Consider the following 27,977-nt stretch of genomic DNA (forward strand, 5'->3'; position numbering starts at 1 on the left):
ATGCCTCTCCGGCTTTTAAATATCCTGCAGCTGGTGCTCGTTCAGACCTGCGTAGCCTCAGGTAAGACACAAAAGCGCTAATTGCCCTTGAGCAGTTTCATATGGGGGGACTTCTGTCAGTGAGTACTGCCGTTGTAGATGCGTGTACCGCCTCGTTAGTTAAATAATTGTTTTAAATGTGATGCTTCTTCAAATAGTAGCAGGAGAATTTTTCTTTGTTGAGGGCTTCACACCACCACGTTTGTTTGATACTTAATATGTTCATTAAGTAATACTATTATGGATGGATAATGAATTATGTACCCATAAGCGCTGAAGTTGTATTTTGAGCACAACTGTGAATGTGTTTGATGACAACATTATGAATGCTTGTATGTGAACGTTTTGTATGACAGCATATTGGTGCCATATGTTAGCATATCAAATAAGCCGTTGTGCTGATGGGAAGAGATTACACTCAGAGCATCAGATAATGTTTGCACCTCCAGATGTTTTTGTATTCACACATTGTGAACGCACCTTATGTCCAATTAGACGCCTGCATCTGTTAAGTCGAACAAATCAACAGTATCCACTGCCAGAACAGATAAGAATAGGATAAATGTGATTTTTTATTTATGGTTCTTGTAAAACGCACGAAAACAGTGTTGTCATGACATTATCATGTGTATAGCACAATAGTAAAACGGTGTTGTCTTGACAGTATCATGTATATAGTGCAATACAACACAATATATCACATGCTTTTCTTTGATCACCACTGTGATCAAATGACTCTGCAGTTTGTGTTGTGACAGTGACAAGACATATGAAAAACTACATTGTTCTGTCACTTGTATCATAAAGCAGACTGTTCCTTATCCCAAGAAGTGGCATCTCACAACGGGTATACGTCACACATCAGTGACCTTTTTGTATACCGTTTTTATGCAACTTCATAATGATTACTTTTTTAGAGACTTTCCTCTAGCAGAGGTGACTAAGGACACTCCTGCTGTATCATCAATCTGCAGTGTAGTATGATGGGTCCCCCTGCCGAGGACAGCTTAATGGCCTTGTGCATTAGTGGAAAGAGAAACTTCTGAACGCATGCAAGCCTCAGATACAGGCACTCTAGATTCTTTCATTCCTTTGACTCTATGGGGATATACAGTACACTGCCACTTCAAGTACTCTTGAAGACAGACTTTCTTCAAACAGAAAGAAAACCTTGTTCTTTGATTTGTGTTTTCTTTTTTTTTTTAAACTCTCCCGTTAAAAGCATATGGGTAAAAATTGTGAGAACATTAAAAAAACCCTGTTTCGTCTGTCTCTGGCTAATAAAATCTGAAAGTAGAATTCTAGTTTGACTCGTCACTGTGGTTGCTAAGATACGTCTTTGCTCCATTCTTATAGATGCGATCTGGCTGGACAGACCCTTGACAGACTATTCTCATGTACCGTGTTAAGTTACCATGTCATGACCATTTCATATCTCCATACATATTGTTGAATAACTTGCTGTACATAATGGGTAGATATTCTATTATTTTTATTTCTGTTGTGTTTACATTTTTAACTAATACTAATGCACAGTAATTATTTCTGGACAATGAGTCATTTTTAGTTGTTTATGTCTCACTACTTGAGTCAAGCACGTTACATAACTGCCTCATACAAGCTTAATTCTTTAGGGGTTCATCACTATTTGGATTGTAATTTAGTTCATGGCTATTTGTTTTTCTCAGCATTTCAATAACATTAGAATGCCCATCCTCTTGATTTTATGCTCTTAATTTGATACTAATCTGATGCTTCACAGAACCTATGCCTTTGGTGATTGGTTATAGGGAATGGCTGAGAGGAAAGCTCCCGGTTACTACTGTCCATGTGATTATGGACAGTGATTATGATTACAATAAATAACCGGCTCAGTGGCTTAAATCACAAAGGGGGGAAAAACATGTCCAGGTGTGTTTATTTATTTATATGTTTGTTTATTTGTGTGTGTTTTGTTTGTCAGGTAATGGCACCTTTGAAAAAAAGAAACATGAGGGAAGAGTACAGATTTTTTTTTTTGTTGTTGTTGAAAACATCAAGCTTTGGCATCTTAGTGGAACCAGTGTACATGCCAGGAGACACAGATATGACACCACAGGGTTGGTCTTTTATATAAGCGACTGTCTACCCCCCCCCCCCCCCCCGTGCTTTGACTGGGATATTGCCTGATTTACCAATGCCTATACTAATACCCATTTTAAAATGTATTAGTTTAGTACCAAACCTAGAGACGTACTGAAAGGATATTTTCGCTTTATCTGAATATGTCTGAGACATAAAAAAAATCGTTGGAGGCTCAACAGGACTTGCTCCCTCTGGTTGTTGTTTTCACAGCATATTAGCATAACAAGAGCACATGTATACCTTGAGGGAAAAGAGGACGAAGCATGCCTAATATTTGTAAATATTAATTACCGTAAAAGATTACGTAATCGCATAGCTTTTAGCCATGCACTAAAAATATCTTATATTGACGGCCTTTGTGGAAAAAAAAAAAAAAAAAAAAGACAGCTCCCCCCCCCCCCTCTTTTCTTGTGCCAACCTTGGTCCTACTTTTTCAGCCTGAAGTATTTTGAAACCCAAGATCAAACAGCAAGAGAAGTCCATCTTAGGTGCAAGAAGCTTTTTGGTGTTCAGCCTTAATTCTACCCTGTTATTTCTCTGCCTTAGTGTTGGCACTGAGGTGGAATCATATCATAGAGGTTTCTAGTTCATTTTTGTAATGTATATATTTGATATAAATATTTTTTTAATATACTGTTAAAGCTTATATTAAAAAGGTAATCCAACTGGAGTATTACTGCAATAAAATAATGAAATGTCTCCCATTAATTTTAAAAGGACAACCATCATAGTAGGCTGTTCTCCACCTCTCTGTTCTAACCCTCGGAGTGTAGGCACATCCTAAACACAAGCTGAATAATCATCCACCCACCATTGCACCGCCTTTGCAACGCAATCAATCGTACTGCAGACTGACAATTCAAGGTTTTTCCTCACTCTAGGCTCGTGGACATCAAACATACTTTTGATCAAGGTTATGTTTGATGCACACATGCATGAATCCAGTGCAATATATGGCAAGTTTTATTTCTGTGCTCTCAGAAATCGCATTTATGCAGTCGTCGTCACAGTTAACTGGGTATAAGCGGCATATACAGTAATAACATGGCCTGACCGGTTATTGGGATACATATTGTCTAACAGGTTATCAGGTTAGATACAAACATAAAACAGCAATATAAAAAACAGCAGTATAAAAAACTAAATGACCCAAAAACTGAATTGAGGAGTGTAATTTTATGTCTTAAACTAAACATTGGTGCAGACAAAATTTATAACCAACTACAGACATGAATACATTAACTCAATGGGGAACTGCTTTGCAGACTGACATTTCACAAAACTTAAAAGGACATAAATGTCTTTCTGATAACTAAATCCACCTTTGCTTAAACTTTTCAAAGGAAGACTGTTTACCATAAAAAAATTCCAAACAGATAATTACTCTTTCTTGCATGGTATTGTATGTTCTTCTCAATTCAAAAAGTATAAGTCCTTGGCTTTTTGTGTTTTAATAATTTTATTCCCTTTCAAGCATCAATTAGCTTTTGGTGACCTCTGATAATGAAATGAAAATCATGAAAATGTGATGTGCCTCTTGTAATTCAATACACCACAGTGGAATTTAGGCAATTTCATGATTTAACAAGATTTCTACTGTAAGCGAATGTTAGTTTCTCACTAAATTGGCCAGCTAAAGTTTAAATGAAAGGTTAGATAACTTTTCCTGCAACATCGTCATTAACAACAAAAAATCGAGGTCTTTTACTCTTAGCTGAGAGGAGCTAATCTCCATGATTCAAAATACCATAACAACTCCTATGAGTTTATACATTTAGGTATATGAATTAAGAGTAAGGAGATAAAAAGTAGTCTTTAATTTCAAAGTGACAGCTAGCTGCTCAAAGCAGAAACCCCGGGCTGCTAGGCCTGTATCCTAACATATAGCTTAGTCCAGCACTAATGGGTCCCTAGAGAGGCAAGACCACGAGTTCTCTGGCTCATATTCACTAGAAAAAGTCTGGCCAAATAGCCTTAATGTCTGCTTCTTTTAACTTCTCACCAATCTCGTCCGTCTCTCTCAGAGTTAAAAGCCTGTTAGGTGCTGAGCCATCATACTTTCAACTTGTTCTCCTTTTTGCAAGTCCCCATTAGAGAATACCATCCCTTTTCTCTTTTTTTTTCCTTGGCCGTTTCAATAAACCCATTAGTTTTTCCTCAGAGGGTAGACTGTTTGAAATGGTCCAGGTCTTTATACCATGTAATATTTAGTTTGAGAGAAAGGGAGAATATATACAAATGCACACATTTTACATACTGTGACCTAACCTGACTTTTGACTTTAAGCCCCCCTGAAGGTAAGGGAATGAACTGTTCGGATTCACAAGGCGCTCTTGGTTTTCTCTGGCTAACAGAGCTGTCCAGACCTGTGTTCATCTGGCTGGAGAAGTTGAGATATTCACGTTGGAAATTTTATGTTAAGTGTTAGTCTAATCAGATCTTTATCAACTCCTGACCCCAGGATCGAGGCCGCGTCTGGAGGACAGTCCACCACGGATTGTGGAAGACCCATCCGATTTGATTGTGTCCAAAGGAGAGCCGGCCACGTTGAACTGTAAAGCTGAAGGGCGTCCAACGCCCACTGTTGAATGGTACAAAGATGGCGAGCATGTGGAAACGGACAAGGACGACCCACGGTCACATCGTATGTTGCTGCCTAGTGGCTCCCTATTCTTCCTGCGCATCGTCCACAGTCGGCGTAGCAAACCAGATGAAGGTGTCTACACATGCGTGGCCCGCAACTACCTGGGTGAAGCAGTCAGTCGCAACGCCTCACTGGAAGTAGCCAGTAAGTCTTTGCTGTGGGTTTTAATTGAGGTATGGCACTATAAAACCAGTGTAGCTATTCTGAGCATTTGCTACATTTTTTTCTCCGCTTGATGCACTGTGCTTCAGTAAGATTTCTCGCGCTTAGCTTGAAATTTGACCCGGTTCAGAACAACTGTGAGGAGACTGTGAGAACGGGAAATTTCGTCAGCTGATTTTTCGTAAATTGTACAGTCAAATCAATATTAGAAAAGAAAAATTTCTTGAATAAGGCTTTCGAGCAATTGTGTTTCAAATCATCTTGACTACGTTTTTTTTTTCCCTTCTTTTCTCTTTGGGCATTTTCTCTTATGAGACTTTTTGGCTTTGGCAGTTTCTCCTTGTTCGTCTTTGCTGTAGGGTGTTCAGATTTTCTGGCACTTTCCCTCTCTCTCTTTAGCCATAATCCTGCTGGCACTGTAGACATACCGTGGAGCTCCAGCTCTCCTCTGCCAGGAAAAAAAAAAAAAATGGATTAGCGAGTTTGCCGATTGGAAGATGAGCGTAGGAGCTTACAACACCAAAGTCTTCTCATTCTTCTCATTAAAAACACAAAACAGCAATTTAATGTTGCCCCATCCTCTGCACCCCTCTTTTTGTTTAAGTCATTGGAGCGTCTCATGGTTGGATGACCTCATCATGAGTTAATCTTACAGGGTCTCTCAGACTGAAATGACATCAGCCAAAGTAAAATGGAGGACAAGCAGCACGCTGTTGTTGTTTTTGTTTTGAGATTGTGCTTATGCTTACATTGACAAATCTGTTCAGTTTTCCGAAGGGAACAATTATTTTTCTCAGTTGGCGCAGTACATTCTGAAGCAGTGTTTTGTTTTCTTGTAAAAACGTTACCATTTTCACAAAAAATCTACCTCTAAACATTGTTTGTGATGTAGCTGCCATAGCAGGAAATTTCTGCTGGCTTGTATCAAACCAACAAACAAAGAAGTGTTGGGGGAGTCATCCATAGTAGCTTAAAGTGAAGTCCTTGTCACAGATAGGGTACAGAGGTCTTATCACATTACCCAAGGTGCTTGTTACCAGCCCTGTTCCCTTCTTAATTAGTTCTAAGTGAATTAATTAAACCGGAAGGGAGGATAGTGAAATTGTTGTCTCCGATGTCGGCATGGGATTGTGGACTAGAACAGGAAAGAGAAGGGAAGTGGACAACAGGTGGAGGGCTGGGGGGTTTATTAGGGGCCCAAAATATTCCCCACCCCTAAATTTATTATATCCATGAGGCAGCATGTCCTGCAGTTGAGATTACAGTAGCAGCAAGAAGATTGAGCAGCAAAATATGGCCTTACATGGAGGCATTATGCTCTCAACCGCTTATGATAAGTGAGCAATATCCAGAAAGATTAATCTGCTTCTTCAAAGTCCATCTGTCTTAAGAGGACGTTGTATACTTAGTTTTCATACCGGGAAATGTTTTTATTTTGCGTAATCTTGAACTACTTGTTTTGTGTGAGATTTTTTTCAGCGTTGTATTGAATGAATGGAACAACAGTCTCGCAAAATGTTGTTTTTTCACAAAAGATATCTAACAAGAGCTGTTAAGAGCATAGACACATAATGCAATAAAAATATTGTATAAAACGGTTGTCTGAGGTTCAGAAGAAATAGAAGTGTTGGGTTTTTTTTTATTCACTGTGCCATACTAATACTCAGGAGCAGTATGGGTTGAAGTATGTGCCTTTAAAGGGAGCTTTGTTGTCTTACCCTTCTGTGGCTCTTTGTGGAGGCAAGCCTCGGATTTCTTCTGCGGGAGAGCTGTTGCTTTGGTCCAGATGAAAGTTTCAGTTGAGTCACAAACAGCTTTCATTGAATTGGACTCATTTACAGATTATACCAAATTTGGTAAATATACAAAACACAGATGCATGCACACGCATGGACACACACACACATTTTGCAAACACACAAACAAACAAATCACACTGGGTTCCAATTGCATACTGCTAAAATAGTGTTAATTTAGATTCTGTTGAAATGAAATTCTCAAAAATAACTTAAAATACGCTCTGAAATCTCTTCTGAAAAATTCTGAAATCATGAAGATTGTAAAGTTCTGTCCATATGCGTGATACTGAATTTAAGTTATATTACAACATGCATAAATCGAAGACTTCATATACACAGAGTAAATGGGCCACCAAGCACTTAATCTTGTACTTTGTCATAATGGCTAAATGCTTTTAGTCTGTTTGGGAGCAGCAGCAAATGCTGAGAACAACCAGTTGAGCTTTTACATTTTTGGCAAATATTTAGTACTCCCTGCAAATGTAGAAATCCATTCAAAGATTCTTCCTAAAAATAGCAGCTTTGTCTGTGAGCTTTTATGTAAGAGCAAAAGCAGTATCTATTTCAAAGCTATGAATGTGGCAGTCTGTCTAAGGGAGCATACTCCGGCATGCACTGAGCTGGGATTAAGATAAAGTAGGACAAATAAAAAAAATAAAACTTGCTTAAAAGGCTTTAAAGCCAGCTGTCCCTCTTTCTCTCCGTGTAGGATTATAAAGTGATGATGCAGGGGGGTCAGCCAGTTTTCTAATATGTCTCTCCCCATGGTTTTCCTCTTAATCCCAGAGGAAAGAAGAATACGTTATGTGACGTGCAACATACCTCCGTACACGTTCTTCTTCTAGATTTGCATCCCCTTTGTTTTCCTGTGTAATTTTCAGTGATATCTAGACCGTTTCCCCTGAAAACTCTGCCCTGACATCTACATTTGAGAAGACGGCTTGCCATAGTTTACATTTTCATGATTTAGCTCTGTGTACGTTTAAGAAAAATACTGAAAACATTTTGAAGGAGTTTATTTGTTGTGAAACAGTTGCTCTGTGAAAGACATAAGTGTAAAACCATACTCTGTTAACCTCATCCTGCCTTTGCTTCAATAACCCCAGACTATGTCTGGATTAACCCAGTCCCCTCTCAGTGAACACCAGGCCTCTATTAGCCGCAACGCCATACAAGCAAGAATACAGGATAGGATTAGCCCACCTCTCTAATGGATTTATTTATGCTGCTCTCTCTGTAGAACTGAACAATACCATGGGCATGTGCGCTTTACAACCTGCCTGCTGTGTGCTTGTCTGCTTGGCTCCACGTTTCACTGGCTAGTGAACAGGCTCAGAGAGATAGTGTTGTAGGTTTTTCCTGTTTTTTTTTTTTTTAATCTGAGATAGACTGCTGCATGATACCTAACTAGCCCCCCCTCCCCCCATCACACACACACACACACACGTTCTCTCACTCACTAACTGACTTCATTTTTCCTTTCTTAAGATTGATATCACTGCCATTTAGAGGTCGACTTTCAATCGATGGCATAATGATAAGTCTTGCTAAGACAGTTCACCTGTGCCTCTCTAAGATACTGCAAATCGCAATGATTCTTCCCAAAGTAAAGGTGAGCAGAAGTGTGCCATTAATCAGTCGAAGCTCATCAATAATGGAGGACTTGACAGGCTTGTCATTTAGCCTCACTCCATGATCCTCACAGGAGGCAGAGAAGAAAGGGGCCTCTCGGCCTTTGAAATGGGTTCAACCTGTGTGAAGTTTAGCCTAGTGAAATACCCTCACACACCCCTGCTGTGAAGGCATTTGTTTCACCTTACTTTTTTCATATCAGACATCAACACACTACAGTATATGATCTATACTCCATGCTAGGTTCAGAATTTTAGTGGATGTGAAGTTTAGTGACTTGATGGTGTGTAAATGTTTTCAAACACGTCAGTACTTCTGCTTGAAGCACCCTTTTCACTCAATATTCTAATGACTGTAACTTGCGCTGATGTAGATTTATGGTGTAAATGTAATGGGGAAAGCATGCGAAAGAAAAACTATGACCCATATGCTGTTTATTTTTGGTCACGTGTCCCCTTCAAAGTCCTCACTTTTGGCTAATGAGACTCTCTGCTCAAGTCACTCGGTCTCATGGGCGTCTAAAAATAAACCTGCACTCTTGCTCTAACTCTTTCTCCCTTGTTTTTGGAGGTGCTGGAGTGGAGTGGAGTGGAGTGGGGTGGAGTGGAGCAGGCTAAATGTCTTGACGTAAGCAGAAAGTTTTGGGGGAGCTTGGTTGGGGAAGCGAATGGATGAACCCTGACAAGGTGGAAGGTCTCATTCTTACTCTTAAATAGGGATTTGGTATGGCCCTGGGCTGATCGGGTTGTGTGTCGGGCTAAGCTTGCTGTTGGTTAGCGGCAAACACTCGTTTCTCTCCCTTTCTTAACTCGCTCATGAATTACGCATGGATGTCCGTAGTCTCCTGAAAAATGCAGTTTGCTGTAGGGATGTTTGTGAACAGTCTGTCCTTGTCCTTGGCCGTCCAAGCGCCTTCTGTGTTAGAGCTTTAATTCAGTAAGGCAGTGAGATACTGTAGTCCACAAACCACTGGTAAAATATTATCTTTTCTCCATGACTTGTAATCACTGCTGATATTGATTTGCGTGTACGGCTTAAATGGAAGATGTATGTTAAGTTTCCATTACATGGTGAATTAACAACGCCGTTGTCCAGCCCACGCATATGTCTAAAACTGTTGATCAAGAGTGGGAGAGTAATTGACAGGTTTGTCATTCCCCCTGCAGCACTATGTGGGCAACCCCCACCCCCAACCCCAACCCACCCCACCCCACCCCCCTCCCTCCCCATCCACTCTCAGTTGAGCTGTCTTTATCCGCCAGCGTGCCTCTTTGATCCTCTCTGGGTTTAGGTGGGGGTATAGTAACAGGTTGGGCGGGGGTTCCACAGGGCCGGACACGGGCCGGGTGCCGCTGTGGGCCAGATGTCCCAGTAACGCTTAGCCTTTCTCCATCGTTTGGCCCCCTCCCCTCTGTGTCTGAGGGGTGCCCGCACTCTTGGGTCTCCGTTCTCCAACATCTGTGCTTAAACACCAGAGTGAGATTGCTCTTTGTTTGGGCACCGCTGTGGAGAACCGCCTGTGGGACCGCTTGGGTGCACACTCAGCACTGACAGCCTGCAACGAGTGAGTCATCGCACAATGCCAAAAGTGGAGAGGTGGATAGTCAACTGTGCAATTAAATCCTGCTTATTAGTGAAACAAAACACAACTGTAATGAAGACACTTCATTTGCGCTTTTTCGTACGATTTGTTTAGTGCAAAAAATCAGAGGAGTTGGTTATAAAAGAGAAGTTACATGGACAGAAATTTTCTCACTTATATGAAAATTCATTAAGCAAACAAATGATGCTTTTGATAATATGCTTATATTCCTACAAATGTAATATCGCTCTCTGTAACTCAGCTATTCATGGGCGAAGTGCGTGTTATTGTGTTGTCCTAAATTTGATGAAAATGGGAGCTTGTCGTGAGGAAGAGTGTAACAGATTGGGTTTGTGTATGGGGTGGGAGTAGGGGGGGAGTATGAGCTCCACAGACTGACAGATGACCACTTCAGATGCTAACGTGAGATCTTGAAGATAAAGGGTCCAGCCCAGATAAAGCTCAGATCCAGTCCCTCTCTCTGTCTGGAAGACGTGAATATTCATACACTGTGGGATTAGAATGATTGAAGTCAAAATAAGACTCTGAGTTTGAGAATTTCTTGATGACTATGATAAATTTTAAATTACACGCGTGCTCGAAATATTGACGAGGACACACTGAGATTTCTCTCAAACTGATATTGGGCCGTCTGAGAGAAATATGGTTAGAGGAGAGAATTGGATGAAAATGAGGAGTTGTAGCAGACTGTTCTCCAATGTGTATTATAAAGTAACATGATAAACATGATAACGTCTGTTACAATAAATCTTTATTGTAGGTTGCTAATGAGAACATATGCTTACATAATATCTGGTGGAGAGATAGCAAACAGATTGCATTGTAGCCCCACAGATGGCTTCTTATTTAAATATTGCTTGTCTTCTGTTTTTACTGCTATGATATTTTTTTTTTTTAAGTTTCAGGGGAAGGAAGTAATTTTGAGTGGTGTTTTTTTGTGTTTGGTGAAGGGTTTAGTGCCCATCCGTTGGTGGAAATGGAGCTGGAGATGATCGCGCTTTGATGTCTGAAGCTCAAAGTGTCCCCCTGAGGCTGTTGCTAGGGGTCAGAGTGCGTGGTTTTCATCTGTCAATCACCACCAGGGATTTATGCGGAAAATAGTCTTATCCAGCCATTCCACTTTAAGCGCTGAAGCATCTGATACTTTTTTCATATGACAGATAAGTCAAAGAAAGAAAAAAAAAAAACGTTTTTATTTGCGCAAGCAGCATTTGCATTTATGGAGAAATATTACTGTTTTTATATATATATATATGGACCTGTAATATCTTCTTTCTTTCCATTTTCTGCTTATACATCTCAATCATCTATATATCTATAATGGTGATATATATTTTAATCATCTGACAAGCTTTCTATTGCAGAAGCTGTAAGAGAGAATATTGTTATCAGCTTTGCTCTTTTATGTAATGCATTATTCATGTGTATTTAAAACTGGATGCATTGTTATGAAAGTAGTACATTATTGATAAACTGTGAGGGCAGAGGCAACAGACAGGGAGGTGCACAGGAAACCTCTGAACCTCAGACCAGAAGGCTAACGTAAGACAAGCAGCAGAGAACAGGGATCAGAATTCCATTCTGTTTATACTGACTCATAAGTCCCCTAACACCACCACCTCCACACTCCACCCTCCCGCCCACCCAGTCTTGGCTCTGAAACCAAAAAATATCTATGTATCTATGAAAAGACATCTTGCGTGGAGACGGCCAAAACAAGTATTCAAAACTTCACACACTGGTGCCCATTGTTCCTCCTCAGTTCTCAGGGATGACTTTCGCCAGGCTCCAAACGACGTTGTCGCGGCTGCGGGAGAGCCCGCTGTGCTGGAATGCGTTCCCCCTCGTGGACACCCAGAACCCACCATCTACTGGAAGAGGAATAACATACGGCTGAGCGACAAGGACGGAAGGATCTCGGTGAGTCATCACGCCGTAACCAATGACCTGATTACGTATAATGTGCTTTTGGACCAGTGGTGACATCACCTCTTTTTGACTCTGGGATGCTGATGATTCTGGGGTTTTTTTGGTTTTTTTTGTCCTGGTGTGGATGACGCAGAAAAATAATTAAGCCTATAAAACTACTTACGTGACTGCGTTTGTATGTCTCGTGCCCATTTGATTTATTATTCAGCTGTCGTAGCCAATTCAGCAAAAACGCTTTCAAAAGCAGAGAGATTCCCTAGAGACGACACTTGTCTGAGTGTCGGCTTCCCGTTGCTGAGGAGGGTTTGCGGCTTTGAGTGGCCAGCTGAAGTGAGATTCTGTCCTGGCTTTCAGATGCGAGGTGGCAAGCTGATGATCTCCCACACCAGGAAGAGTGACGCAGGCATGTACGTGTGCGTGGGGACTAACATGGTTGGCGAGAGGGACAGTGACCCCGCCGAGCTGGTGGTGTTCGGTGAGTCTTCCATTCGACTTCATCATACTGTAGGTGAGCTCTGCTTCTGGATGTATTGTTGATTGTCACTGACATTTCTCTCTCGCTCTCTCTCTCTCTCTCTTTCTGTGTGTGTGTGTGTGTGAGCAGAGCGGCCGGTATTCATACGGAGGCCTGTAAACCAGATCGTCATGGCAGATGAGATGGTGGAGTTTGTGTGTGAGGTGCATGGTGATCCAGCTCCCACTGTGCGTTGGCGCAGAGAGGAGGGAGAGCTCCCCCGTGGCAGGTCAGCAGAAAAGAAAAATGACGACATAAGCAGTCATGATACCTATTATGACCACTGTATGACACTCATAACATATGAGCTGTAGTCAACTGTATGTCACTATCATAGCAGCTTTATTAGGCTTTATTACAACACTGTGACACTGTCGTGTCAGCTTTAGGAACGTTGTTAGTGGAGACTGGGAAGCTACAAACATAAACCGTATAGACAGGAGTGTCTCAGAGACACTCATTTGTTCATAGGGAACCCATACTCAGACTATTTTTTAGAATTAATGAAGTGCACATTTAAGCACTCTCCAATATGCAAATGTGAATACTTCACCACGACGCCTGTAAGCACTCACTCATCACCTGGCCTCATTTTGGCTATTAAACTGAATGAAGTGTTTTAGTAGACGGGATATTTGCATTTCATTTTCACATTGGCAAAATTTTAATCAAAGTCAACATTACAAGGTATTGAATCCACACAGAGAGGCCCTAAATTTAAGAGTTTTCAAAGAGAGGTGAAAGTAAAGAGAAAGGGAGGTGACTCCTCCTCAAGCTCCGTTCACTGATGAGTTCTGACTCCTCCTTCTCCTCCTGTTGGACAGGTTTGAAATCCGTAGCGACAACAGCCTCCTCCTCAGCAAGGTCCGAGAGGAAGACGAGGGGACGTACTCGTGCATGACCGAAAACAGCGTGGGGAAAACCGAAGCCTCCGCCATGCTACAGGTCCATGGTAATAAAGACATGCTCAAACGCTTATCGCGCACAAACACACACACGCACGCACACACACACATATTCATATAGCACACACATATACGCTTCTTCTCATGCGCTCACAATCTGAAACATCCATTAGAAATGAATCAAGGGGGGGGGGGGAAAGACAAGATATATATGGATGCCTGGATACAGTCATCCTTCATTTCCCGACGTTTTTGAGCATTGCCATTTGAGTTTGTCACACACAATCAGCTCACACATCTATGTGAAATCAAATATGAGCAGTGCATTTATCAGACTCTAGTTTTTTTTTTTTTTTTTTTACCCATACATCCTCTAACAGAAGCTTATGGTAAAGTGTATGGATTATTGCATTTGACAGCTGTTTGTGAAATGGTGCGCTTGAAGAGAGTCTAGCATTAATAGGACATGGCAGTGCCAGTATACCGGCAGGAGTCTGAATGGCAGGCTCAGGAGAGGCAGCTGGAGAGTCTCTGATTCAATTCATCCTCCAGTTACTTTGCCAGGCTAAATTAAGTTAGCAATGAGCAGATTTTCTCTCTCTCTCTCTTCTCTCTCTCTCTTTCTCTCTCTCTCTCTCTCGCTCTCGTCCTTTCTCTGTGTGTGCATGTGCAAGTGTCTTTTCTGCTTCATATTCCTTCGGTAATGTCTCACTTATGATGTTTCTGTGTCACTGACCTTCCGTTTTTGTTGTGCTCTGTCATCTCATCCGTCGAATCATCTTCACGTTCACCGCATGCTCCCCCTTTACTCTGGTTTTAACCAGCAAGTAACTGTTGCATGTTTATCATTTTTCATGTTGGATACCTGCCTTAGACAAGAGCACATGAGTGTATGTGCGGTTGTGTGTGTGTGTGCGTGAAGGTCGTTACTTCTGGGTAACTATCACACTTAAAAAGAGAAAAACTCATTAAAAAGAGTTTAAGAGAGTGTAAGACAGTCAACCAGCCATGTCTCTCCCTCGTGCCAGAATTCCTCAGTCTTATTTACCAAGATGCTCATCTTAGCCTAGTCAGAAGGGGGTAGAAAAGTGCTCAGAGATTTACCGTGCTGAGTTTTGTGCACTCTCCTGAGGGCACAGATGTCGGAAAAGCACCTGAGTCCATAGGAGACTATCAGAGATACAGAACATAGAGTGAGATGAATCCTCTTAGCAAATGTGCGATGGCACCGCCGCAGTTCCCAAAGTGTCTACGGTGCAGACATGCCAGAGCGTAAACCCCCGTGTCACTGACTTAATGTACTTCGGATCACGGACCTATCACGCGCGCATCTGCTGTTTTGAACACGCAGTCAGACCGCACAGAAAAGGCTAGCCAATCAGAAGGACAAGCTATGTAGAGCCAAAGTGTTTCTCATCATTTAGGATCGTTAAGAAATACAGTAAATAAGCATCTCTTCTTCCCCCCCAAGACGGCTTGAATTTCATTATCAAGTATTCGGATGAAGGAAAAATGATGTTAATGTTGCTTATTATGTGTCACCTTCATGCAAGCTTTTATCACAGTAGACAAATGTGTATTATGTGCATATTCCAGTTAATTATCTTTGTCCCTGAAGCAAATCTCGAGCACTCATTAATATGTCTGTCCAAATGTCCAAGGATGTTCTCTCCGATTTAATTGCTCATACTGTATATGAGTCAGAAGATGCCTTGTCACTTCTCACGACTCAATTGTTCTGTTTGAGTCGAGTGATTTTTGTCACCTTGCTTGCGCGGACTCTGCTTTGTGTGGGAGTGTGTATCTCTGAGGGAGAGTGTGAAAATGAAGGCAAAACAGATGATTCTCTCCTTCTCTCTCTCTCTCTCTCTCTCTCTCTCTCTGCTTCTCTCACTCTGTCAGTCTCTCTCTTTTTCTTCTCTCTCAGCTTCATGCCTGCTGTGAAGCCTTAAGAGACGCCAGGGCTGATTATTTTAGCTACAGTAAAAGCAACAAAATGTCTTCCAACAAAAAATAGGTGGTTTTATGTGTGTGTGTGTGTGTGTGTGTGTGTGTGTGTGTGTGTGTGTGTGTGTGTGTGTGTGTGTGTGTGTGTGTGCGCGCACACGTGCATGTGCGTGCTTGTATGTCTGTGTGTGGAGGGGCTTTGCCTTGTAATCTTCATGCTCCTGGCAATGGTCTCGACTGGTAATATTGCTGTGGGAACAGATGTTCCCTTACACAGTGTGACCACCACTGTCCCAGCATGCATCTCTTACTCATTTGCCTGGAACCAGGGAAATTTTTCCTCCAGCCCCAACTAATTAATTCCTTTAATCCTGGATGAGTGAAAAAAAAGCTATATGCTTTAACCCACACACACTAATGTTAGATCAAAGCATTAGAAATGAAATCAACTGTTGATTTAAAGGCACATAACAGCTCATAGACTGTTATCGAAAGACACATTAGATTTAAGTATGTTGCTATTTTTAAGCTTGTCATCGTAATAATATGATCTTTCCTGTCCCAGTGCCCCCGCAGATATCCATTCAACCCCAGGACCAAATCTCTGCCCAGGGACGAACCGTCTCCTTCCACTGTGGCACTAAGGGCAACCCCCCACCTGCAGTTTTCTGGCAAAAGGAGGGAAGCCAGGTAAAAAAAAAAGCATGGTGGGATAAAATCAAACACAAAATCGGTTTCGCTTGGTCAGACAATGTTGCTTCCCAGGATGATTTTTCAAGGGCAATTAGTGTGACCTACTCATCATGTTATATAAGAAATTTGTCTAGGAACATATGTTGGTTTAAAAGTCATCACTACTTTGATGCAAGGCTCTGCCTCGTTATGTGTTAGTCAGTGACTCATTAGGTTATTCAGAGGCAGAAAAATAAGCGTAGAGCTCTCCTAATGAGTTTTAAGGGTGGTGTTTTTTTTTTTCTGTCAGCGTTGGTTCTTATTAGGCTTAAACCGACGATGGTTTGTTTTAGCTCAGCTGTCAGAAAAAATCAGCCGATACGTGTTTAGAAAGCCAGCGATGAGAGTGCGTCGGTGAAAAAACCCGGCAAAATCTATGAGCAAAAGGGAGGACTTGAAAGAACGTGAGAAAAGGAGATGACTCAGTGGAACATCAGGTGTCAGAGCAGCTCCCTCAACCCAGAGGAGAGCAAGTATCAACCGAGATGACGGGTTGAACGTGTTATCGCCCCATAAATAGATTTGAAGCAGAACAGTGCTAATGATAAAAGTTAGACCAGTTAGACTGAATGGATCTGTGTGAAGGAAAAATATACTGAAGTGCCTTCTGCTGAATGAATCCTGCATGAAGTCCATTCCATTTTAAGTAGTTCATGTACCATTAGCCTTTACTCTGAGATTATCTCTTGGACTTTTAGGCTCAGTCAAAGACTCGACCAGTGTAAGCCTCTTAGAGGAAATAAAATGATGGTCCCCACCCCCCTCGCAGACCCCCCTGTCTTACCCTGGCCGCTAATGTCCTCTAAAACAACAACTGGTTGTTTACTAGCCCACTTAAATGACTCCAAAAGACTCCCCATTGTTTTTCTTTGTTGTCTTCTTGTAGAGGAGGATTCTTGTCCCGCTAGTCTATAGCTTATATGTTTAATAAAAGATATATGTAAAAAGAAACGTAACTCATCTCAGCCTCCAAACTGTTGGCTCTTTGCCTCCTACTCTAGTCTCCTTTGATGTCAGATGCTAACAGTTCTCTGTGGTGTGTGTGTGTGTGTGTGTGTGTGTGTGTGTGTGTGTGTGTGTGTAGGTCCTGCTGTTCCCTGGCCAACCGCCCACGCAATCAGGACGGTACTCGGTGTCAATGAATGGTGAGCTGAGCATCTCAGACGTCCGCCCAGAGGATGCAGGGTACTACATCTGCCAGGCCATCAGTGTGGCGGGGAGCGTTCTAGCTAAGGCCCTGCTGGAGGTGGAGGCTGGTGAGGTCACTGGGTTATTGACAGAATACATCCACTCTATCACACACTAATCATAACATCAGAGAGAATCAATAAAGTAGGCTTGTGATAATCCAGAAATATCACATTCTGTGAGAGCTAAAGCCTTCACAGTAGACAATTTTGCTGAAATCATGCCACAACGGCTCTCAATTCTGATATACGTGTTTCCTGGAAATGCTGAAAACACGTGTATTTCTTTCGAAAACGTGAATGGGTTTTGGCAGAAATTCTGAGAACTGGGCAAGTGTTGCATTGTATTAGGTTAACGTTTTTAGTTTTCGTATCCTGTCTGTTGGAAAACATGTTTTCAGTAATGCTGATGTGAAAGGACAAGATTGTCAGACAACATATTCTGCTGTCTGTCCTCAAGGCCCATCAGACTTCGTCCCACCAATTATCCGCCAAGGCCCAGCCAATCAGACTCTGGTTTCAGGCTCCAGTGCACAACTGGAGTGCCATGTGATGGGCAGCCCACTCCCAAGCATCAGGTGGGAGAAAGATGGCCTGAGGATTCTGGGAAATGACGCCCACATAAGCCTAATGGAGAACGGCACTTTGCGCATCACTGACTTGAAGGTATGTTTGACAGACATTTCAGACAAAATGGGAATAGTCTTTCTTTCATCAGTGGGGGAGAAATTCAAAGCACTCCTGACTAAAAGGCTCTCCGTGAAAATTTCAAATTGACACTGACAATTATACCTTCAGAAACGGTGTCTGTCTGTCGGAGTCTGCTAAAGGCTCGCTCCGTGTCAGTTAGGATAACACAAGTGTTATTGTTACAGTGTGAGAAAAGACTATTTAGTGTTCTGTGATGTTTACATATCACAAGCCAGCAAAAAATGCTGTCTCTCTCTCTCTCTCCCTCTCTCCCTCTCTCTCTCTCTCTCTCTCTCTTTCTCTCTCTCTCTCTCTTTCTCTTCGCATTTCAATGCCACGCAATACAAATCAAGCAAAATTAAATTCCCCTGCGCAATTAACCGAATAATCTCAAAATGGTAATGCGTGACCTTATCTTAAAGGGCAAACACATCTTGCTTGCACACAATAAATAAATAAATAAAGAAAGAAAGAAGGGTCATTTTTTTTTTCCTTCGCTTTGACTCACCTCAAGTTTAGCATCTAAGGTGGAACGAGGTGCATGGTGCATGCTAATTGATTTTGGCCACGCTTGACCAACGGTTTTGGGGACTTTAGTCCAATTTTCATAACAGCGGAGAGGGCGTGTTCAGCTCTGTCTCAGTATTCAATTCTGAGTCACTTGCTTCAGTGAAGTGAGCCAAATGTGCCGTGTCACAGTGTTTCAGGGAACATGGGAGATGCATTAGCTTATCTGAGAGGGAAGGAAGCATTCCAAAAAGAACTGGAATGTTTAATTTAGTACTGACACTCTCTCAGGGGGGAGGCCACCGGGAATGCTGAATGATCTCACTACCCCTTTGCCCAAAATGCGCAACAAATAAACTCAAACAATTAAACTTTTATGAGAACCTTTAGCTCATTCATGTAAATTTGATTTATTTTTATATCATATGTTTTTATTTATGTATATAGAAAAAGAAAGTACTACATACTAACCCAAAGATCAGAGTAATACGCAACATTGTGAACAAGTTTTCATTAATCTGAATATGAGTAGAAATGAAAACAACATGGTCAGTGGAATACTCAGGATCTGTAGTGTTTTCCCATGTCTTGTAACATCAAAGAGTCAAATAAGAATTTTTTTTTCTTTTTTCGGTGAATAGCATGTACGTTTGGTAATCAGTGGACATGTGGAGGACATGGTAACATTGTAACAACTAACTATTATTTCGTATTTAACATATCAGCTCCAAGCATAGCCAACACTGAGGACAATGTGTGGGTTCATCTCCGTGGATGTGTGTTTAAATAACATGGAAGTGAGCCGAGAGTGAGACGGTACTCCGGAGCTGAAACACATTCACGATTATCTCAGACTCCTTTCATCCATAAAGCGATATCATTTGTGCCGTCTGTTGCTAGGAGACGGACTCAGGGATATACACCTGCATTGCCTCCAGTTCCAGTGGGGAAACGAGTTGGAGCGGGACCGTGTCCGTGCGAGGTATCACCACACTCTCACACTCGTATGTTCAACACACACGCACGCGCACACACACGCGCACACACACACACACACACACACACACACACACACACCATGTTCCATTAGGAGACTTTTCAAAGGTTATTGCCGAATACGTAATCAAAAGTACTTTAGGGCCAGAGATGGGCATGCAGTATTTCTGGCTTGTCAGATTAGCTCAGTGTTTTTGCTCTCTGTAGCCGGCGGAGTACACTCTGCCCCACGGGTGCCCCAGTCCCTGCAGCTGCCCGGCCCCCCCCACAAACCAGTGGTGACCGACGTGATGAGGAACAGTGTCACCCTCACGTGGCAGCCCAACCCACACGAAGGAGGCGCTGCCGTTACCTCTTACATTATTGAGGCTTTCAGGTACAGAACACCATGAAGTTGAAGAATCACTAACATATAAGCATCTGGAAAGGACTAGCGGGAGAAAAGTAGTGGTTATTCTTCTAATTGACACGGTCTGCTACCTTCAACTTGACCTATTAGATACTGAGACAGTATCAGAGGTTCAGATTTAAGCAATACTATTGGGAGAATGTTAATTTAGAAGCTGTCATTCTAGATGAAATGCGGCCGTACTCTCGGGGTGTTTTCAGAGAGACCTCTTTTCTTTGAAAGGATGCTCTCTAGGGCGGCAGTTAGACTTCACTAAACTTCACAGAGGGCCCTCTCTCTGAGCAGAACGAGCAGAAGGTCTTGTGTGATTCACACAGACAAAGGGAGAAAAAAAGTAGGCAGGGAGAGTCAGGGATAGAGGAAAGAGAGAGAGAGAGGGAGCACAGGGCAAGTCGTTATTTAGCTCAAGTCTGACACCTTGTTAGAGAATTGGAGGGATTTATAGCAGAGCCTCGTTTATTTGGGGTCATGGCCGTGTGCACACACAGGCTGTGAATAGACGGCGTCAACCTTCTGCTCTCTTAGCCCATGGAGAAAGAGCGCACACACAGAGGTTGAAGGGGAGTTTGCCAAATGTCAGAATTGTGGTATAATGGCCAGATTTACTCACATCATTTGCCCTTGTTAACCTTTATTTGCACTTGCAAAAACCAATAACATGTCCAGTCTTTGGTGTTTTGCAAATATCTTCTAATCTAATCGCTGACCAATATTTATGATTTTGCAGCAGCTAAAATGCTCTGGTATTATAACGTGTCCCCTGGGTTTAAAATGTAGAAAGTCGCGGCCAGTAGCAGTGATGACCAAATGTTCATTTTACAGCCAATCCGTTAGCAGCACCTGGCAAGTAGTGGCTGACCAGGTGAAACAGGAAAAACATACAGTTACCAACCTTTACCCCAATACCGTCTATCTGTTCATCGTCCGTGCCGTCAACTCCTACGGACTGAGTGATCCCAGCCCTATCTCAGAGCCAATCAGAACCCAGGGTATGTATGAGGATCTGTTGCCACTGCTCTCATGTGTACAATGGAGAATTTCCCTGTGAGCTTACTTTCTCTGTGTGTTTTTCAGGTATCAGTCTCACTGATGAGGGGCTGGACCACAGACTTCTGCAGACAGAGCTGGAGGAGGTTGCCGTCCATCTGGAGACTCCAGTCATCCTTAGTCCCACCAGTGTTCAGATCTCCTGGACTGTTAGTGGACTCTCAATTCCCCTCTGTGTTGTTGAAAAGTGTTGTGTTTTGAGATATTGCTTTATGTTCTGGTTCAGTGGCCCCAACTACATGTAACGGGGGACTGGTTGATCAAAGAAAAGGGAGTCCCCGGGACTTGCTTTTGATTAATTTATCAAAGGACGCTGTTATATATACACACAAATGCAGACACAAATTAATATGTGGTGACTAGCAACTTCAGCTAGAACTGTTGACCCAACAAACTATACTTTATGGACCTGATTTAAGTTGGGGATTTTTTTTTTAAAGATTGAAACAAAGCATACAATATTTCTAAGTGCGACTTACCTCTCAGCAAGCGTACATGCAAACGTTCTAATAGGACAGAAAGGGCAGATCCAAAAATGTGCAGCGCACCACGGGAGGCTCCTAAACAGTTAATACTCACCCGTGACATTTAAGTGTGGCAAGACTCACTGTTTTTTAAAGAATTCAGTTTTAACTGTGTTATACACGCACGCTATATATGTCATAAGTCTAAATAGTCTTGGAGAACAAGAACAAGCTGCGAAATGTCACCCTCCACTTAAAGGGAAACCTTAAATACTTTTATCCCTGCTGTTGCATATAGGCTATTATGAATGCATATATAGTAACTATGACAGTGCTGTGAATACCTTTTGATCTATAGCTCTTGACATGTACCTCTGTTTGCCCTTCAAAGAGAATATTATTAAATCCAGAATACAGCTGGGGAACTGTTGGCATGCTGCTGATGCTCTGTGTATGTCCTCTCACAGGTTGATCGGCAAACTCACTTTATTCAGGGCTACCGGCTTTTGTACAGACCAGTGGGAAGTGGCTGGCTGGTTCAGGACATAGGGGTAGGGGGAGAACACAGAACCGTCCTGTCAGAGTTACATGAAGGCACAGAGTACGAATTCAAAATGCGGCCGTACTTCAACGAGTTCCAGGGTGTCGACAGCGAAATGGCGGTGGTGTATATGCCAGAAGAAGGTAAGATGAGATACTTGTATTAATTCAGCAGTTTTAAGACATGTTCTTGTCTCAGTTTGTTTTTGGTTTAATTCTGATGTTGAAATGTGTGTGTGTGTGTGTGTTTTTTAGTTGTTGTTAATTGTTCTAATTCACAGTGTTAAGTGCTGCCCCTCAGTCTGTGAGCGTGATGCAGCTTAGTAACAGTACAATTGTTCGTGTATCCTGGGAACCCCCCTCCTCTCATATACCGCAGGAAGCCATTCAAGAATACATGGTAAGACCGCTGACAGTTTTTAAAATGGGAGGAAATCACATTTAAACAGTGGGTGGCTGGCTTCTTGGTCATTTTGAGACATATTTTTCTCCCTTCCCAACTCTCTTTCTCTCTCGCTCTCTCCCTCTCTCTCTCTCTCTTTCTCCCGCTCTTTCTCCCTCTCCCTCTCCTTCTCTCTCTCTGTCTGTGCTACTTTAGGTCTGGTGTATGGGAAATGACTCCCAAATGTATCACCACGTGAACAGGACTGTAGACGGTGCCATGCTCTGGGTGCTTTTAGAGGAGCTGCTTCCTGGGTTCATGTATCAAGTAGAAGTAGCAGCTGTCACCAGTGCTGGCGTGGGCACTCGCAGTCAACCTGTCTCCATCTTTCTCCGTGAGTCCCCCTCTACTCAGTGCCCCACAGCAATACAGTCACCATTAGTCTGGATATACTGGACGAGTGGAAAATGTATTCTGAATCCAAAGAACTGCTGTAAACTGGTTTGGACTGAACATAATATTTACTGTTTATTATATCGCTTACTGAGCCAGCTTTCTCTCTCTCTCTGTTTTTCTGTGTCTGTCGGTCTGTCTCCCCTTCTCTCTCTCTCTCTCTGTCTCTTTCTCTCTCTATATCTGTCTATACCAGAAGTGTCCCCAGATGATGAGCCTTCCTTGCCCGTGCAGAAGGACGACAGCATCAGCCTATCAGAACAGATCACAGGTATGGTCAGACAACCGGCCTTTATTGCTGGCATGGGTGGAGCTTCCTGGATGGTCCTGATGGCTTTTTTTGTGAGGCTTTGCTGGAGGCATAAGAAGAGGAAAGAGCTTGGCCACTACACGACTTCCTTTGCCTACACACCTGCAGGTACTCTCCACCATATCCAAAACACCTGCTCCAAAACCAGACCACTTTTCTATGAGACCTGAGGCGTCTTTTTTTTTTAACCGGAGTTTTAGACTTTATTAACAATATCCTTTAATTCTTTCTTCCACAGTTGGCTTCACACATGGTGATGGATCGGGTCTTATCAATGGAAGGTATTAATAACACCTTAGCTAATTCCTCTAGTCACAGTGAATACCATTGACTGATGTTTTATTTTGCAGCCAGTTTAATAGCACTCATTATTCACTGTCTTTCACACACTGCCTTGGCTACAGACATTTCGATCAATTTGATTACATTCTCTTCTCTCTAGACCGTGTTTGCTGGGTCCAAACATAGATAAGTACCCTTGGCTTGCCGATTCCTGGCCAACCAGCAACTTTGCCCACAATGGAAAGGACTCGATGAACTGTTGCTCTGCCGGACACGACTCTAACGACAGATATTACAACAGTACGAGCTCTGTTTGATCTTTAAGGCTCACTGGAAATGCAACACTCAGCTTTCAGCACAGCTTCCAAATGCCTTCCGTTTTTATTAACTTATAGCTCATTTACCCGGCTTAATTTGTTTTGCAGCAGTGGGGATATCCAATTTTCTGAACGAGACAGAACAGTACAGTCCTACATCCAACGACGGCCCCATTTACAGCACCATCAACCCTGCTGAGGAAGATCAGCCTGACTTGAGCAGTCTCTACACTCAGGGCCCAGACCCTTATGCCAGCACCCCTGTCCTGACCAAGTCTGACCTCTATAGCATGGATCAGGATCAGGACCACTGGAGCATTCAGTCAGGCCACAGCGGACCTGAATATGCTAAATTACAGTACTCCAGGGCAGACAGCGGTAAAAGCATCTGAACTCAGCAATTACAACCATTGAATATTAATGTGTGTCGTCAGAGTCGTGACTGTTAGGTTGCGGACTAACGATATTACTATGAAAAATGTATGTTCGTATTTTCATAATTATTTTCAAAAAGTACATCGAGATCATATTGTTTCATTAAATTAAAAAAAAAAAAATGCTGATAACATTGTGTAACATCGTTATGACACCACAGCTAAACTGAAGTCTGTGGGCCAGGCAGCAGGGATGCCCACTCTCACCTGGACAGATGTGCTTTCCCTGCCTCCCCCTGCACCCAGGGACCTAAAACACTCCAACAGAAGCAAAAATGAGAGGCATCCCAGGTCAGAATCCCACCCTGAGCCATACACCATCTGTGTTAAGGAGAGATCCCCGTTTCATAAAACACTGCAGCCACCAGGGGCATAATTTACCGGTTTTAAGAATAATTGGGCGTAATTTGCTGCTTTTACAGCTTCAGGAGAAGACACTGCGATGAGCACTAGATCTGTGAAGTGCTATAATTTGCCTCGCCAATTAATGCAAAAAAAAAAACCCACATCTCAAATCCAACTTTGGCTCACTTACGTTCTTCTTTTGAAAGTCACTCAGTAATACTATTCCGGCACTCCAGAATCTGAGTTCTTCACTCTTAAGCCTATGTGTCTTCTCTTCGCTGTTGTCTGATGCTTCTCTCCGGTCTGTGCCCTCTTACTGAACTCTTCCAAGTATATCAAATGGCAATGGCAATAAATAAAGGGCTCCTCTTATCTTATTGGATGTTCCAGCTCAAACTGACAGAGGGTAATGAAGTTCTTAAGCCTGAGCTCAACGAGACTTTCTGACAAAAAAAAAAAAATAGTAGAGTTGAGACACAGGTCACAAAGCCCTGTTGAGATTTTTACAGATACCCCCCGGCAGGACAGAAATGTATGGCACACATGTCAGCTTCTGCCATTACTTATATTTCCTGTCAAATCATATCTTGAAAATCACCCTGGAGGCAGAAAAATGGTCTGACAAGGTTTTTTTTTTTTTAACAGCTCTGCTTGTAAACATGTTAACCACTGCTGTCTGCTTGCTGCTCTGTAAATCGGGTTTCATGTCTGGAATTTTTATGAGCAAATTAGATCTCAGCATGGCTCTTTAATAGATATTTGTGTAATGGTTCATTCAATCTGTTACAAATTTCCTCTGTTGTTCTTTTTCGCAGATTCATGCCTGAATTTCATGCCTTGTGACCACATTCTTTAGTGCAGGTTACAGTCTAATAAAAGCCGTGATGTCTCTGTTGACTTCTCTTCGTTAATGTAGCTCTGATGAAGACGAGGACTGGTGCCCGCCTCTGCCCGAGAGGTCATACCTCATCGAGGGTCTGGAGGATTTGCCCCCACTGCCGTTGAGAGAAGAGGACTCTTTTCATGCCACGACCTACAGTCTGCAATCCACTGCTACTCTCACTCCATCACCGCATGAAGAACAACGACCTGTCTACTCTCGCTTCCAACACCCTGACCTACTGCCCCAGTACTGTATCTCAGCTATGTGCCATTGTCTAAAAATATACAAGCACACAGAACTGATTTCCACTCCAAACAGATCAGTTCACTAAGAAGCTACGAACTATATAACACGTATGTTTTGTGTGTGTGTGTGTGTGTGTGTGTGTGTGTGTGTGTGTGTGTGTGTTCATTTAACAGAAGGGCCCCACGTGTACCCACTTCACCTTTCACCATCTTATCCAACCCTAACTTTATGGTCAGTCTTGAGAATTACAATGCCAGTTTACCACATCTCACAAGTCACTGGAAGGACATCGTCCAGATGGATGGAGCAGGTTCACACAGCACTGCTACTGGTATGTGTTTAACTACTTAACAAGCCTAGCAGACCTCATACATTTTTTAATACTTTTCAGTGACGTTTAATTGCTCAATGTTCAATGTGTCTGGCAAAATAAACTAATCTAAGTTCTTGTTTGACTTTAATATCTGGTAACACTGCTGTTCTATATTTGCAGGAGAATTTCATTCATTTACGAATGAGAGAAAGTTCACCTCATCGCTTATTCAGAAACCCAGACCCAAAAAGAAATCATCAAAAGATGGACAGCAAAGAAGAGAACCACTGGGGCTTGGAGGTCAGAATCTCAAAACCAGTGTCTGTCTGTATATTATTCACAGTGGTAAGTCACTCTGTTGAGGAATTGTTGTGGGTGGTTTGGTGACCAGATATTTTGTCTCTCCAGACCTCCCTCCTCCACCAGAGCCCCCTCCAACAGAGGAGCCAAAGAAGCTCTTGGGAGATATACTGGACAGCAGCAGAATGACCGTGCAGCATAGAGAGAGAAAAGGAGAGAATGTCACTGCACACAGGAAAGAACCAGCGCAGTGGAACACAGGGGGTCAGCACCTCGGCCCCAATCATCACATGACTCATGACTGCTTTTAGTTAACGTACAGACGTTCCCATACAGGAATAAATAATCATTGATGTCCACACATGTAGTCATTATTGAAGTTTGATCGCGAGATACTCTGATGTTGGTTTTAGTCATATTTAAGCTTTAAATGTTGCTGCGTGCAGATGAGGACCTGTTCCTGTACTGTAAGGCAAGTGACCTGCCAAAAAGCCCAATGTCCTGCCACTGGTCACCAACCGGCACCTCCTCCTCTCACTCCTCAACAGCATCTCATGGCCAGGGAGCAGGCAGGAAGAGACATAAGGTAAGAGAGATCTATGTGTGTGTGTGTGTGTGTGTGGGTGTGTGTGTGTATGCACTTTCAGATGCCTTCCTTCCAGACATCTTAATTAGTGTCTTGTCCATCACTCTCGGGGGCTGACCGAAACATTTTAATGAATTATCAACCAACAATTTTCACCATAACTTAAGTATTTTATGCTGGAGAGATATAAACACACCCACAGAAGAGAATGTCAAAAGTGAAAAGTCCTCAAAGTTAAACCACGGACTGTTAATTTTCTGTGACATTAGCACGTGAAAGTATGGACAAAGCCGACAACAATTACTGTGCCTTGTTGTATCCTTGAGGTGTCTGGATTTAAACAGCTGTGACAAAAAAAACGACTTTAATGTAATTTAATTATGTTTACTGATTTTCAGAGAGTGGCATAAAGGGAAGCAGACTGGTAAAAATGAGATGAGCAGTGTTTTTTCTCCATCTTTGCTGTGGCCATTAACCTGCTTTTGCGGATTCAAAGGTCAACTGAAGACATCAGCCATGCAGTATTCATGTGTCACCTGCTTATCAATGTTGTATTTATTCATTTATTTATTTCGTTACTGGTTGCTCTTATTTTTTCTTAATTGTGAGTTTGATTCCCATGTGTACATAGATACCCCTGCAGTGTTTTTACCGTTAGTGAGAAAACAGAGGTAGAGAACCCATTATTTTAATCTATTTATTAATAAAAATTGAAAATCTCAAAAATTAATGATGTTTGAATGTACCTGCTGTTTATATGTAGACCTCAATGAATACATGTAACACAATGAGGTTTTTATTGTTATATATATATCGCAGCAAGTCTTTGTGAACAAGCCCATCAAAGTAAAACAGTAGATTTAAATATAAATCCAGAATTTCTATCTGTAGAACTTCATCTCTGCACCTGCTGTGAACATGCTGTCAGAAAAGGATTTTATCCAATCAGCATGAGGAGGAGAACTTCATCTGGACATTTTGCTGAAAGTGTGTGATTTCCTCAAACACATAATCATTTCAGATTATGTATCTCGTGGATTGTTTGTAAAAGAAACTCAATAAAAAATAGCCTAATTTGCTAAGATATTCTTTCAAATATGAATTCATGTGAAGTATTACCCAGATATGGTACACCCAAATACAAAACACCCAAATACAAAAGCTTAGAACCAACGGCAAGGAGACATAGTTTGAATCATTTATTTAGAAGAATGTGGTTGTGTTATGTCAGCTTCATTATTAGGGTCCCTCAGCTA

General features: G+C 42.2%; 1 protein-coding gene across 1 annotated transcript; it reads left to right on the top strand.

The window, feature by feature from the left end:
- LOC115815128 (roundabout homolog 2) lies at positions 1-27,379 on the top strand. Its single transcript, XM_030778092.1, is given in 27 exon segments — positions 1-61; positions 4,625-4,951; positions 11,766-11,923; positions 12,287-12,407; positions 12,537-12,675; positions 13,271-13,398; positions 15,864-15,988; positions 17,115-17,286; positions 17,678-17,883; positions 19,315-19,396; positions 19,618-19,786; positions 20,642-20,808; positions 20,894-21,015; positions 21,798-22,014; positions 22,152-22,270; positions 22,469-22,646; positions 22,905-23,123; positions 23,254-23,296; positions 23,458-23,597; positions 23,723-23,992; positions 24,210-24,339; positions 25,310-25,522; positions 25,696-25,859; positions 26,016-26,135; positions 26,244-26,399; positions 26,582-26,721; positions 27,353-27,379. Coding segments are annotated over 27 exon segments (4,113 nt in total).
- The last annotated feature ends 598 nt before the right edge of the window (positions 27,380-27,977 follow it).

The sequence above is a fragment of the Chanos chanos genome, chromosome 6 (assembly GCF_902362185.1).
Source record: "Chanos chanos chromosome 6, fChaCha1.1, whole genome shotgun sequence".
Lineage (NCBI taxonomy): Eukaryota > Metazoa > Chordata > Actinopteri > Gonorynchiformes > Chanidae > Chanos > Chanos chanos.